Source organism: Python bivittatus, unplaced genomic scaffold, assembly GCF_059951505.1.
Source record: "Python bivittatus isolate LINGU-HERP-01145 unplaced genomic scaffold, Pbiv_v1 ctg000840_np1212, whole genome shotgun sequence".
Lineage (NCBI taxonomy): Eukaryota > Metazoa > Chordata > Lepidosauria > Squamata > Pythonidae > Python > Python bivittatus.
The window spans coordinates 18,068,548-18,084,351 of record NW_028277113.1 but is presented as its reverse complement, the minus strand read 5'-3'; the positions used below and the strand labels follow the sequence as shown (position 1 = coordinate 18,084,351).

The 15,804-nt window shown below is 38.1% G+C and overlaps 1 protein-coding gene across 1 annotated transcript; it reads left to right on the top strand.

The window, feature by feature from the left end:
- The first annotated feature begins 684 nt into the window (after positions 1-684).
- CD83 (CD83 molecule) lies at positions 685-15,457 on the top strand. The gene is made up of 5 exons (XM_088130908.1): positions 685-715; positions 1,190-1,320; positions 9,042-9,255; positions 9,350-9,456; positions 12,507-15,457. The coding sequence occupies exons 1-5, from the start codon at positions 685-687 to the stop codon at positions 12,588-12,590; spliced, it is 567 nt and encodes a 188-aa protein (XP_087987034.1). The 3' UTR covers positions 12,591-15,457.
- Positions 15,458-15,804: the final 347 nt, after the last annotated feature.

The following is a 15,804-nucleotide window of genomic DNA, read 5'->3' as shown; positions in this document are numbered from 1 at the left end:
TCTCCATTTTTAATTATAGCAACAAAATTGATAGAGCATCGTCATCTTTCCAATGTCTTTTTGGACAAAAATATTGAATATGTTTGTTTTCTTCTTTAAGCCTATAAATGAATGGGTGTATTTCAAATTATGTGGATGTTTGTTTTACATAGTTTCTGTTTCCTACTTTTAGATGGAGGCTTCCCCACCCCGCACTCCCCAGTGTTTTATTGATAAGTTTAAATATTTGGAGGGCAGCTGCATGATCCTGAGAAAAAAGATGCAGCTGTTTTCAGTAATTGCTGATAGGGGCTATGTAAGTATCGATCATCCCTGCTTCTGTGCTACGAAGTGCCCTTTCCCTTTTGAATCAACAACTCTGCACATTCAGGGGATATTGGAGTTGCCATAACAGAGTGAGAGATTCTTGATTTTTTTTGTTGCCCTAATGATATTTCAGGTGTGAAAATGATACTGCATGGAACTGTGGGAAAAAACAACAACAATATGAGGGATAGAAAAACCTTCTCTAGAACAATGCCATATAAAATATTGTAAAATGTTCCAAGTGAGGGGCTGGTGTGAGCTACTGAGTTAAACTGGACTTTCTAGGATAGAGGAGAGAAAGGCATTGGGACACAAAAATGCGGAATAATTTTCCAATGATAGGTTTACAGACCCAGGCAGCACAGAAGAAAAAGGTTCATGTGGAAATGTTCTATGTTCATTGCTGTTGGTAAGACTATTGTAATACTATGTCTCTGATTATGTTTAAAATTTTTGATTATAAAGAGAATGAAGAATACCCTGTGGGACTTTCCCCCTCCGGCCTGTGGCCTTTAAACTTCCTTAGCATGTGGGTGGGGGGAGGAGGGGGAATCCCCAATCATCTGTTTCCGGTGATCTTTACAGGCTGCTAGACAGCATCTTTTTCACTTCTTCATACTTGCCTTCTCCTGAAAAGAACAAAGATCTCCCCTTCTACTGAGCATTCATGGCATCAATACATTGCTATCAGCTTGTCTTCCTAAGTCAGAGTAAATACTTTTCCTTTCTATGTTTTATTACTCCCTGCCTCTTCATTTTCTCTATACCTTCAGGATCTTTATTTTTAAAATACCTTTCTTTTAGAACATCATTCTACAGTTCTTCATTTTTACTATATTTTTTTAGAAATCGTCTCCTTTTTTTTGAATGTCTTGTTTTGCAGTCTGGCATGGGCTTCATGCAGTAGTTGATGTCACACAAGAAGTTGAGGCACCATGTAATGAAGATGCTTTTCTCCCTTGTAAGGTTTTCCAGGATCTACAGCTCACAACTGGAGCAGTCTCTTGGTATAAGGTAAAAATCTGCTGCGATTCACTTTCTTCTCATTTCCCACACCTGCCCACATTCTGTTTCATGCCTAAATGGATATAAGATGCCATGCTGAGAGGGTGAAAAATATGTTGCCATAATTATATGGATTGCTGCGGTTGTTTCAGTTCATATATTGTATTATTATCTATGTGTTTATCTGAAAATGGCTAAATATACCCTGATAAGTGTGTGTGAATGCATACTGGAGAGCGATAATTTCTAGTACTCCCAGTTTGCTGACTGTAGTTCCTGACATCTGGGGGGCTCCAGGTTGAAGAATGGTGCTTTTGCAGATGAAAGCACCTTTATGTCATGAGCTCTTAACATTCTGGACAGGGAATGTATTGCTTCTTTATTCTCTATACTAGTTCATAGCAGCTGGAATAATGTCCCATGTTGCCTCTCTTCCTTCGTTCCTTTCTTCTTTTTGGTTTTTTTTTTGCATTTTTTTTAAATCAGTCAAATCATTTTCAAGAGCAGGTAGGCTTGAGCAGCAAAAATGATAGAATGCAGTCAAGGCAAACAGGCAAATTGTAGAATTAATCACTTAAAAAAAAATCTATTAAGGGCCTAATCAATAAACAGTGTATTTAAGCCCTCTAGGGGACTATTAAATAATAATTCCAACAAATTGTATGACATTTTGCACTGTAAAGTTCAAACAGCTCTCAGGTTAAATCACAAGTACAGGATAATTCTGAACCGTGTAGTAAATACAAACAATTAACCTTTGACTTTGCTGCTTAAGAATTACGAGAATGATGTGACTCTGCAGGGTATGCTGCTCTTTGTGTCAAATTAATGATCAGACTGTAACAAAAACAGGATTTTCCAGCTTATTGTGTGAGACACTGTTAAAAAGATCCTCTCCCATATAAAACAACAACCCACTGAAATGAAACCATGAGTTAAAGGCTCAGCCTAAAGCTAAGTTTAAAAAATTGTTTGAATTCTTCTAATCAATAGCAAAGGATACAAAATCCAAATGAATGAAAAATCTACAATATTTCTTTCAGAACAGTAAAATATATATTGTATATGCAGTTATGCCTATGAAAGGCTTAGAACAGGATATTGTGTTAAATCTTTTAATAATACACTTCAATTTACCTTAACATGTAACTCAATCACAGCAATACAGGCTGATTTTCAGAAGGGTAACCATATTAACAGTTACCATTAAAACAACACAGTGTTATAGCATCTGACGAAGCCAGACTGTATCTGTGAACTTTTATGCTGCAATAAATGCAATTGTCTTTTAGGTACCCCCCAGATATTCGTTGTTTATATTTATTGTTCACATGTTGTATTTAAAAACATCTGTTAGGAAAATACTTTTTGCAGTCGAAGAATCTGGATTTTTTGTTGTTGTTGAAATATCCTTCAGCAAACAAAAATACTCCCGAAGGATAAAACTTAGCAATTTTCACATGTGAAAAAGAGCATTGCTTGTTTTGCAGTACCAGTGTATGAAATTCATATGTTCAATCTGCCATCAAATGATTCATGGTTCTTAAACTTCCTATCCCATTTCCCCAACTGTAGCAAACTAAAGTGGGTGTTCATCTGTTACACCGTGATAGAATGCAGACCAGTATGTAGAAATCCATCTGCTCTGTGTGTGCCGGTCTTTGGTGTTATATCCATTAACCTTCCCCTGTCTGGTACTCAGGTTGGCTTGGTAATTATGGAAGTTCGTCTAAGACATCTGAAATGCCCCAGTATGTTGTCATATTTATTTTCATTGTAGTTGCTTCAGCAGATGATTAGTTCATTGCACCTAAAATAATGTTTATATTGGGATATGACCCATAGTAGATGGCGAAACTGGCATCTTTTCTTCTTCCTGACCCTGGATCACCCTCAATCCCTCATAAATGGCTTGAACCTGACTCACAATCATCCTTCCTAGCAACACTGAAACACTGCTCATCCTTTTTCCTTCCAGTGGACCAACGGAAGAGCAGAATTTGGTGCATGGAATAAAAAACTCAACTAAGCCCACTGCACACAAAAAGGAAATACCATAAATTGCTACTATGCACTCTCCCTGTTTATTCTTATCCTGCCTTTTGTTCCAGAGCTCAAGGTGGTATACACAATACTCCCTCCCCCCATTTTTCCACACAGCAACCCTGTGAGGTAGGTTAGTCTGAGAAAGAGTCATTGGCCCTATATGGCTCAGGGCCTGGGTATTTTAGGGACTGCTTTTCCTTAGTAGTCCTACCTAAACTATTAGGGAATGCCTGGTGAGGGTCCCCACCTATCAGAAGGAATGGTGGGAAGAGGCCCCTTAATGGTCATTCTCTGCAGCAGCCCCCTCTTTTGGAATAGCTTGCCTCCAAGGCAAGAATGGCCTCATGACTTTCCAGAAACAGGTGAAAACATGGCTCTTCCAGAAGGCCTTTGGGGATTAATTAGAATCAGCAGTGCCATACTCAATACTATTTATTTATTTATTTATTTGTTTGTTTGTTTGTTTGTTTGATGTATATCCTACTTTTGTACAGTTCAAGGCAACATACATAATGCTGCAGCCTCCTACTTGCTCCACATCAATTAGATTTGGATTTACTACATTGATTTTGCATTGTGGTTTATATGTAAATTCTGTAAGCTGTGTTGGGTGGTGCACAAATCTCATCAAACAAACAAACATGAACTCACCCAGTCTGTTTCCAGCACCCAGTCACCTTAAATATGGGTACATATATTTGTCTGCATTTATCTGATGGTTTGCAAAGAAATCTGAGACATTGCTATAGAAAGGAAAGTTATGTGAGAGAAGCTCAGTTGTGAAAATTGTAAACAAAAGCACCAAAAGCTTCCAAAAGCTTCCCAGCTGTGCTGGCTCCTTGAGCTCTGCAGTGAAATGCTAATATGGCAGCAATTTTGCACCCGGGTGCGTTTCCCAATAGCTGTATCATGGTTCCATGTTGCCATGGTGGTTGGATCAATGGCGGGGTGAGTTAAGTTCAAAATATACAGGAAGAGACAAGTTCAAGGAACAGGACACTGAATCCTTTGCTGGGACTTGTGTGGGGAGGAGGAGAGAAAGTAATGGCTGGGAAGTGAATGAGACAAGACACTGGGAAAACATCTGCAGATTTGTGGTTCAAAGAAAAATGCCAGCATTCCTGTGATTTCAAATAACCGAAGGAGAGTAAGAATAAATCAGTTAAGCTCCCAAAAACTGATAATATTGGGAGATACATATTCTAAAACGCTGCTTAAATCTAATACATCTGAAAGGTGCCAGGTTGTAGAAGGTGATATATATCATCTCAGCACCTCAAATGGAACCGATCCCCAGGTCTTTACAATAGCTATTTTCCCACTTCTGTAAACAGCAGCCAATAGTGTGAAGTTGAGGCTAGTGAATTCAACTCATAATGATGTCATAAGCCAGCAAGTGGTTACAGCAGTGTTTCTCCACCTTGGCCACTTTAAGATGTGTGGACTTCAACTCCCAGAATTCCCCAGCCAGCATCTTAAAGTGGCCAAGGTGGAGAAACACTGGGTTGCAGACTACATTACAGCTATTAAATGTATAAGAAATGTATAGTTTCTTATTTCATATTGTGTGATTGAAATAAACAAAGGATCAGGATGGGAATATTGAAATGAGGCATTCTGGATTAGCAGGAATAGTTCATTTGTGTTCAGTCTACCTGGTTTCTGAAGAATTGATTGATGTGATAGATGAGTGATAGGTCTGTGCATTTTATTGAACTGGCTATTGAACAATATTAGGACTGATAATAAATATACATTTAATAGCTGTAATTTTTCATGACAGAATGTTTGACTATCAATGCTTTAGCTGCAGTGGGATGTGGTATAAAATTTTGCAGTTTGTTAAAACAAATTTTATTTATTTATTTATATTTATATATCAAATTTGTCACCACCCATCTCACTGAACAACTCTGGGCCGTTTACAAAACAGTGAAAATCAATTAAGATTACAAAATTACGATCTACCATTAATAAATAGAAAATAAATAGATCCAAGAATAATTGGCAGTCACTCAGGGAGCGTCATCAAGGCGCTAGCCACCCCCAGGATTGGGTAAAGTTGTTATCACCCCACGCAAGCTGGCAGAGCCAGTTCTTTAATCCTTTCTGGAAGGCCAGGAGGGTAGGGGCCTGCTGCACCTCTGGGGGAAGAATGTTCCAAAGGGCGGGGGCAACGACAGAGAAGGCTCTCCTCCTGGGCTCTGCCAGCCGACATTCTCTCGCTGACGGGATCCACAACATGCCCTCTCTACCTGACCAGGTGGGATGGGTTGATGTGACGTGGGTGAGACAGTCCCTGAGGTAACCTGGGCCCATGCCATGTAGGGCTTTAAAGGTGATAACCAACACTTTGAATTAGACCTGGAAGCAGACTGGGACCCAGTGCAGCTTGCGAAGTAAAGGTGTTATATGTGCCATTCTTGGGGCACTCAAAATTGTCTGCATGGCCGCATTTTGGACCAGCTGTGGCTTCCCGATACTCTTCAAGGGTAGCCCCATGTAGACTGCATTGCAATAGTCTAGCCGAGAGATGACCAGGGCGTGAGTGACTGACTGGAGAGCCTCCTGATCCAGGAAAGGGCATAACTGGCTTACCACACATAATCCTCATGTTTCTGGATTATAATTATTATTAAATATTATTATACTTTATATACGGACTGTTTAGATTATCTCCCTCCCTAGGGACCCCACAGCAATTTATCTATGAAGAATTTAAACCATTTTATAAAAACCCTCATAAATCCTAAAAGACAATAACAATACAAAAAATTAAAATAACTTTCTCTTTTAAAAAGCCATTTTTGTGCTCTGTAAATTTTTAATCTGATATCTATCTGTCTGTCTGTCTAACAGAGGAAGTAAGAAAATAACACCTAAAAATTACAATCCAGAAAGGGTGGATATAATAGAGTATCTAATTAACAGTTTCAGGATATTAAAAAACAAAATAAAAAAAAATCCTTGTAAAATCTAGGCAAAAATGAATCTTCCTGTCAAACTGACACATGACCACTAGATGTCCCCACAGGCAAAATGTTATTAGATAACTGAAAGAACGTGTCCTAAAGGGAAAATGAGTGCATAGCATTATGTTTTTGAAGAATTGTCACTGGAAAGGACATTAATTGCCTTATATTATTTGCTGTCTTGGGCTGTCATTTTTTCACTTGAAGGCACAGTAGTTCCAGTTTGCACATATTACCTCTATAAGTTGTTTCCCTGTTAACATACACTTGACTTTGTGGATCACCAAGGCAGATTATTTAACCCTTATACTGTAGCAGGCTCCTTAACTTTAAAGTCTTGTTTGTTTAGTTCTAGCATGGCTTTTTTTTGGCCCTACTTCATCTGAGCCACCCCACCCTGCCACCAGGACTTTCTGTCTATCCGAAAGGAAGAGATTAAAATATGTATTAAATATTCATCAAACTGGAGCCAGCCTTAGATCAAGTGGCCCTGCAGGCACAAAGCATTTCAGGCCTGTGCCTCCCATTCCTGCCCAGTGTTCATTCCCATAATCAACAATAACATCAACTGAAAACTGCACTAACAGCTCCATACACGGATTCTGTGCTGGCTTGAAAGCAGCTCCAGGTCTCTCTGATTCTACAATGTCAGCAGGGTTGGAAGCTGAGTCTTTTATTTCCAGCTCAGCCCTGATGCAGCTGAAACTACAGCAAAGCTACTGTTTGCTTTTGCAATACTTTGAGCCTTTCCCCCCGTGCATCTATCCATAGTAAAAATCATGTTCTGATAACGTCTTTTTGCTTTTTACATGTGCTTTTTTCCAGCTGTTTGAGATAGCACAATATACCAGTATAATTTGCTCTGTCTATGTAGCTGGTCTCTAATCCACCCCAGTGAGCAATACCATCCTGAAATTTTAGTACATGGCAAGTTAAAATGCAGCAATTGGTGAATTTCCCTCTTAGCAGGAAAAGCTTCCACCAGTCACTCCACCTTGTGTGGGCCATGGCTGGGGGAGGAAGCAAATTTTGACAGTTAAGAGTGGCAGATTTAGCCATTGACAGAACTCTTGAATTATAAGTACTGCTCTAGCAATCTGCTGGATGCTGTATTTTGCTTGATAAAAGGCCTTTCTCAAATAATAGCAGGCAAACCAGAACCAGGAGCTCTGTACAGTGACTCACCTGTTACACTATGAAGAATTCTACAGGAATCTGATTGGCAGCTTGAGGTAGAGAGATCCTGGTCTACTTGCTATCACTAAAGCAACAAGTGCTAGAGGAAGTGATACACCAGGATCTCTTTAGAGAAATCTGTCTGTCTAAAACAACGTGTCTCTGATGACTTCCTCTGTTGATCTTGCCGTGCTGCTCCTGTCCTGGTGTCATGACATTCCAGCAGCACAAACCAAAATGGCCATGGGGAGAAACTGGTAATGGCTGGAAATACAAAGATGTGCTTGCATCAATAGGAGCTCAGCAGAACCCAGCCCTGGCACCCCATCACCATGATCACTGGCTAAGTGACAAAAGCCATTCATACAGAAGATGGGAAACACCTCCCCATCAGATCAAGATAACCTGAAGTCAGCCAGCCTTGGGTATGGGCTGCAGACTGATTGATTCGTTGACTGATAGACTGGAATGTAGATGATAGGAAGGCTGTGATATTGTGATGGAATGGAATTATGAAGGCCAGGCTCAGGGAGAAAAACATTTCTTAGCTCACCGGAGGAGCGTGGGAGATTCAAGAGGATGAGACTGGCACCTCCCTGAGGAATTTACACTGTTGTGGCTGGCTGACTTGGGAACTGGGGTTTCAGTCTGGGAAGATTCTTGCTAGAGGTTGTAGCTAATAAACATAGCTGAACTGAATTTGCTTTGTCTCTTGGAGTTCCTTGGGCTAGGCCTGACATCAATCTTCCCAGACTCTTCCAGCGAGCTAAGAAAACGTTTTTCTCCCTGAGCCTGGCCTTCATAATTCCATTCCATCACAGATATATAGATTCATCCTTAATTAATAAGCCAAAATAAGGGGGACATGTGGATGTACTCTCAAATCCTACTGTGACTTCAATCTGTTTTTTGTTTGTTTTTAAACTTTATACTGCTTGGGTTATGACAGAATAAGGTATAAGAAGAGAGGCACAGGAAAGAGCATAGAGTTGCACACAGAATCTTGCAGTTATCTCCCACCCCATTCCTGCTATGGCACTTTAACGGATAGGGATTTTTCCCACTGGCTAATAACATTCAGAAGGAGAACAGCAAAGGCAGTGGAATCTACCCATTGCTTTGTTTAATCTGGCCCTTGTACTTCAGATGTTCAGGCTGGTGGCAGTGAGGAAAAACAAGATCAGCTTGGAACACTTTCTGAGGATATGAAGAAGTGGTAGTGGTGTTGAAGGAACTACAAACTAGCAATGTTTAATATTAATTGAAAATTAACACATGTGACCAATGTTGCTGAAGTTTAAGATAGATGAGATTTTAGAGGCAAATCTTAAGAATGTGGCATAATTAGACCCTGTAATTAAGTGTTTCTAGTCTGGAGCCTTCTAGATGCTTGCTAGAATTCTGGGTGTTGCAGTCCAAACATCTATGAAGGGTAGCAGGCTGGGAAGACTGTTGTAATGGTTTAGAACTGGAGTATAAATACTTTCTTATAATTGCAAACACAACTTTATATGTTAATTTGTCATTATTTTATAGATTGATGAAAACAACAAAGGATTGAAGGATGTAGAACATAATGAAGAACATGATTATTCAAGAGGACTTAATGATTCCTTAGAGATTTCTAATGGAACCTGGCATTTTCTGAAGATTAAACATGCTACACACTTCAGTAGTGGAACATATACATGTATCTTAACGGCACCCGTCAGAAAATACAACCAAAGTACAGTTACACTCAGAGTAATAGGTATGGTACACTTGTTTGCCAATTTCTTTTCTTTTTTCTTGCAGTTGAAACTTTCAAAGAACTTTAATGTGAAGATTGGTTTTTTGCCTTGCAGGCTGTCCTGAGGAATGGCAAGATATGAAACTCAAAAAATACTCAACAGAACTTATGTTGCTGTGTTCTATTGGGAGCTTCTATTTGTTACTCATCATCTTTACTTGTGTAAGTGTTTTCCACTTGTTTCTACCATAAGATTCTATCTACTGCCTTTTTCAAGTGTTCTCTTCCTTCCTGTATAATGAGAAAGTGCAGATATATTGGCAAACTTCACCATCTCCTCTTTGTTATCTTCCTTCGTTCCCATCCTTCCATGAATTGGAGGATTAATTTCTGAAGGAGGTTTCTAGTATGATTGTGAAGTCTGACTATGTTGTTTCGTGAAGAAATATTGGTTGTAAGCAAGACATACACAAATACAGGCCACTGGAAGTTCATTGACCAAGATGCTAAGCCTCTATGCGGGGCAAGGGGAGAGAGATCATTGCAGATAATGGCCTGTTTTATATGGAACTGAAATGGTCAAGCTAACCACAGACAGGGCGAAAAATACTGTATCTCCAAAGAAGCAGATTACCTGCATAAACAGTGAAGTGAAGCTGAGATTCCTGATACACTAACAATGTCAATAACACTGAAAAATTCACAGGACAAACTTATCTTTGGGAATACTTGAGAGAAGAAAGAACATACATTGGGTTATGAAATACATTGAGTTATGGGAACAGCATCTGCCTAGTGACAGCTGCCAATAACAAAGCTATTCTGGTGATGAAATTAAAAAAAACAAAAAACTGGAAAGCTTTTATGGGTTCCTTGTATTATCAAATTCCAATCCCCTGGAAATTGCTGTCATGGAGCAAACCTAGTTCCTGAGTGCTGGTGCTGCCTTACTATGGAATATCACATAGAAGAAAAAGGAGAAAGACAGCTGAGGCTTCAGATTTCCAGATTTCCAGTTACAACCTGCTGCTTGTTACAGTGGCTGCTTACATACATGAAGAGATGCATCACCAAGAGAGAGAGAGAGAGAGAGAGAGAGAGAGATGCACGCATGCAAAAAAAAATGTATATGTATATATGCTAATGTATATGTGCTAATGCATATAGGTGCTAATTTAGAAATACTTAATATAATCAGGGGCATGGTAACCAGGAAACCCAAGTATCTGCATAGTGTGGTGTCCATGTGCTCAGTGTTGATGGGCAGCTTCCTGTCCTGTCTTGTTCTTGATCTTTCACTAGAGGTGGAGTATATAGCCCTTTAAATTAGGCACTCTGGACCTTTTTCAGACTGAGAGCTGTACTGGGCCTCTGAATGACATGCCAGGGACCACACTCAGGAGATCGAAAAGGCCAGAACAAATACTAAACTTAAGGTTTATATTTAAATATAATTAAATTGGTTAAGGACAATTAAAATTATTCCCAATGTATTTAATACTTTTCTTATTCTGGCACATTAACAATGACAATTTGGTGGCAGCTGTTGGAGGGATTCTGAGACTGCACCCAGTGTTTTTGAGAGGCCACCACAGTCCTATGCACCCTGTTGATGAAGGACTGTACACTGAAACCACATCAAATAGAAAACTGTCCCCAATGAAGTAGGAAACATAGCAACCACCTTACTGCTAATTTATTATGTATTACCAGGGATGGGTTAGAACTTTCTGCATGTCTGAAATAAACCCACATTAAGGTTAATGTAAAGAAATATAAAACACAATACATACAATATACATGATTGCTTGCTTGTTTTCTTGCCTTCGAATCCATATTGTGTCCTGGTGACTGCCTGGACTAGTCTCTGCAGTCTTCTTCGGCAAGATTTTCAGAAATGGGTTACCATTTCTTTCTTCCTAGGGTTGAGAGAAAGTGACTGGCCCAAAGTTACCCAGTTGGCTCTCATGCCTAGGCAGGACTACAACTCACACTCTCCCAGTTTCTAGCCTGGTGCCTTAACCACACACCAAACTGGCTCTCATATGTAATTTCTGCCTTTGCCTTATTATCACATTCATTGACATAAATCAAACATTATCTACTGAGGGGATAATTTATCTTAGCTAAAACCTGCTTCTTATTGATCTTGTAAGAAGTAGTTACATGTTTGTATTTTGATATCATCAATCTTTAGTTTTAATTTGTGCCATTCAGCTTAAGATTTGGCTTGATAAATGTTGAAGGAAATTGCTTAACTGAAAACAGGAAAAACAGAAAAATAATATTTTTCTGCTCACTTGTCTGAAAATAGTTGAAATCACTTCTATAGGACCTCTTTGTTTCTCCAGGTTTAAAAAAGCTAAATTTTATTTGATGTAGAAATTTTATGGGATTTTTAAACTGAAAAAAGCTGAGACTTATACTAGAAATGACAATTTCAAAGAAAAATGGTATATGGTAGATTTCTTCTATGTTAATAAAGCTTTACCTACACAAAATTAACTTACATTAGGTTGATTTCCAACTGCTTAAATCTCAAAACAGAACTTTAAAGCTTTTATTTTATCCAGTTATTATCTTCATTGCCTGCAGACTTTTTGTTAAATTTAATAACATAGTCTAAGCAACATTTGGATCCAATAGGATATCAATATTGCTTTAGAAATGAAGATAGGGACATTTAATCCAGGAACAGCATATTTTGAGTCACCTTTCAGATAACTAGAGAGGATTGTATACAGGCTTATAAAACCATAAACAATATGAAGGAAGAACAGGAAAACCATTTTTTTTGGGGGGGGGGGTCTTCAGATTACTCCTTAAGAATAACTGGTAGTATAATCAGGCCATAGATGACAAGTCTCTTCACAACTCAAATTATTAACTTGTGGAATATAGTAAAACAAGATGTAGTGATGATCACTAGCTTAGAGAGCTTCCAGAAAAAGGTGACTTGCCCTACTAGTCAAAAGACTTCCTTCTTTCCTGTTTTTCCTTTGTAATATTTTTTTTTCAGTGAAATTAGGAAATGGGAGGTTTCTGAATTAGTAACTGCTTGAGATATATAAACTGGGCTAAACTTTTTACATCTTTGCTTCTGCATGGGCAAACATTTTTTTAAAAATAGAGTTTTACATAAGAGATTAAGGAACCTAATTATAAATGCTAATGGGTTATGACTGGGTTCTAGATTTATTTAAATTGATGTTTTCTTAAGAGCCTTAGACAGTTTGCTTCAAATATTGTTTTCTTTTCTTTCTTTTTTTTAGACATGCTTAAATGAGAGATCTTCTGACCATCATAGATCTGGAAAGGAGCACATAGGCAGACTCCACCTTTACACTACCTGTTGAAAGAATGGTTTCTACTACTCAATATTGAACAGCATTGGTAAAGACAATATTATCAACTAATCTGGTGGTGCTACAAGAAGCTCATCAATAGCACTATCTCATCAAATGGATATTATCATAATACTGTAGATGGAGGATATGATTGTATGATTGCCTTACTCAGTCTGGTACCCTTAGGTTGGGACTGCAACTCCCCATATTTCATGCCTGGTGAGTATTTTGTGAGTCATCAGATTAATCAGATGTAGTTTCAGATCTGTACAGGAATCCAAATGAACTCCCTCCCCACCAGTTAGTCAGTGACATTATTGGTAGCTTTCAACTGAATCAGGTTCTGGCTTCCTCCAGCTGTGATGGTAAAGCAAACAAGAATTATCACAGCAGGAAGAAGCTGAGATTCAGCAACTGCCCAGTGACTGAATTCTTATCAACTAGGATCTCAATTGACTTCCTGTATGGATTTGAAATCATGTCTGATAAGGTCCTTTGTATTGTATCACCTACTTGGTAGAGGTAGGAAAAAATTCAGGGAACATTAGTTCTCGTTTAACCACAACTCATTCAGTGACTGTTTGAAGTTACGATGGCGCCGAATGAGAAGACTTATGAGGAGACAGTACCAGTCCTGTACTTGTGGCTGTTGGAGCATTCCCACAGTCACGTGATCAAAATTTGGGCGCTTGGCAACTGGCTAACAATTATGACAGTTGCAGTGTCCTGCGGTCATGTGATTTCCATTTGTAACCTTCACTGCTGGCTGACAAGCAAAGTCAATGGGGAAGCCAGCAGGAGGTTGCAAATAACGATCATGTGATGTTGCACCTAATAACTGCATGGGTTTTGCTTAACAACAGCAACTGGAACTGCTGCAATTGCTCTTGTAAGTTGGCACATTCATGGGATGTTGCACTTTATGATGTGTCACTTAGCGACGGAGTTGCTGGTTCCAATTACTGTCGTTAAGTGAGGACTACCTTTATTTCATTTCCTATAAGCTGAATATACATAATTTTCTTAGTGTTACGAAGAGTGTCATCTTGTTTGGTGTTTTTCTTTTTAATTTCCAAAAGTATGCTATAGCATTATTTGGACCTTTAACTTAGCAAAAAATAACTGATTGAACCAGCAGTTTCCATAACCAAACATTACAGGAACTGCAATATATAGTTTCAAACTGTAATGCTTCTTTCATGGGCTGGAGAACAGGAGGAAACATTTCTGAAGTGTTTGATGCATGTGTATGCTATGGCAAACTGTTTATTTGGGGCTGCCAAGTCAACCTGCCACCTACTGAATCTGTGGTATTCACAGAAATGATTTCTTGTAAGAACTTTCTCTTAAGAAAAGAGGATTAAATACCTGCAACAGAATTTATATTCATGAAAAAAAGAGACATGAATGCAAAAGAAATCTCTTTCAAGTGGCAATCCTATATTTGTTTACTCAAAAGTAAGTCTTATAGAATTCAATAGAGCTTATAGGATTGTAACCTTAAAGAGATTTCTTTAGCATTTGTGTCTTTTTTTTTCCTACACATGCATTCCTGATATAACAAAATATTATTATTATTATTATGGAAGACAAGAATTATTATTTTTGCAAAAAGAGATTCTATTGTTAGCTGTAATCTAGGAACAGCAGAGTCAGTAACAAGAAAGAAAATGAAAAAAAAAAGAATAAAGCTCTGAAAAAAAGTTTAAATATCCTAGTTAAACATTTCATTGTGGTCAAAAATCCTCCTGTATACTGTACATTTTTTACAATACTGGTAAAACATTTAAAACTACAATATTTCCATGATACAATAGTACTTATAACTTGCAGGATTTAACTGAGAGTGTTATTAACCTCAGAATTAGGTGACTAACCAATAGTAGGTGTCACTGAGATAATCATACTGCTTGCCTATTTTGCTACAATTGTAAATACGATTAATAGGAAAAAAGTCACTTGATTTATCTTTTACCTGTTGCAATGAACTGAGACCCACAGCACCAGTTCGAATCTGACACTGTAGGTTATTAAACAGACTGAGGCAATCAGGAAGTCAAACTATGAAACCATAATTAATAAATAAGTAAATAACAACTGAGCTAGTGGCAATGGCATACAAGGCATTCAAATAATTACTTGGCATTCAGTAGTTACAATTAGCAGTTTCCAGGCTAACACAATGATCTCAAGCAGTTAAAGGACTAAAGAGAAATCTGAACAGTTAATGCTTTATGGAGAATTCAAATACAATCAGTTCTGGTGAGAAACATGGAGGAGTGAGCTAGAATGAGGATTTTTATCAACCAAATAGGTCAAGAGGTTTAAAATTGTTAATAATCTACTGGTTAACAAAGAGAGCTTCAGCAGTTAACAACTTAAAGATTAACACAGATCTCAACTAGTTAGCAGTTTAAAAGTTGACTAAAGATCTTGGGCTATGATGGTCAAGGCCTTAGACTGGCCGAAAGGAAAGAAGGAAGGTGGTGGATAAAGCAAGCTTACAAGAAGAAAGGGGGAAGGAGTTTTGCAGAAGGGGAACTTGTGAGGCAAACTTATGAAGAAAAAGATATTGAGAGAAGTTACTTAGTTTCTGCATCAGAAAATAAATGAAAAGAAGTTTGATCTTTGTTTGATGGCTTGTGGGTATTGGAAACTGGCTTCAATTTCTTTTGGATAAAGAGAAGAGAGGAGAAAGAGAAAGTTGCTCAACTGTGCATAAGTTCCTCTGAATAAAAACAAAAGAGAAAGAAAAAGAGTTGTTATGTTTTCCTCTAACTTGCTGGATGATTGAGGACATTTTAATACTTTTCCTAGAGATATCAAAATTGAATTCTCACTTTAGGCTTTGGGAAATCATCAATAAGGTATCAGACAGAAGAAATCTTCCTTTTCCTTCTCCTTCCTAGGGAGAACGAAGAAGAGTTTCTTTAGCATAACGATCCGGGATAGACGATATATTATCAGATTATCTTTAAACAAAAAATGTAGTGAAGTGATTAGATTTAGCAGTGATGTGACAAATTAGAACAGTGAAATTACAGATTAGTTAATGTTTCAGGATTTGCAGTAGTTTGTTTCTTCCACATTCAACATTGAGGGTTTCTCCCTGTGCTAACCTTTTCATCTCTTTTGACTTAATTAAGAAAGTTCAAATCAGCATGAATCTTACTTGCTGACTATTTCTATAACTCTCGCCTTTAAGCAATATCTGGAATTTTTT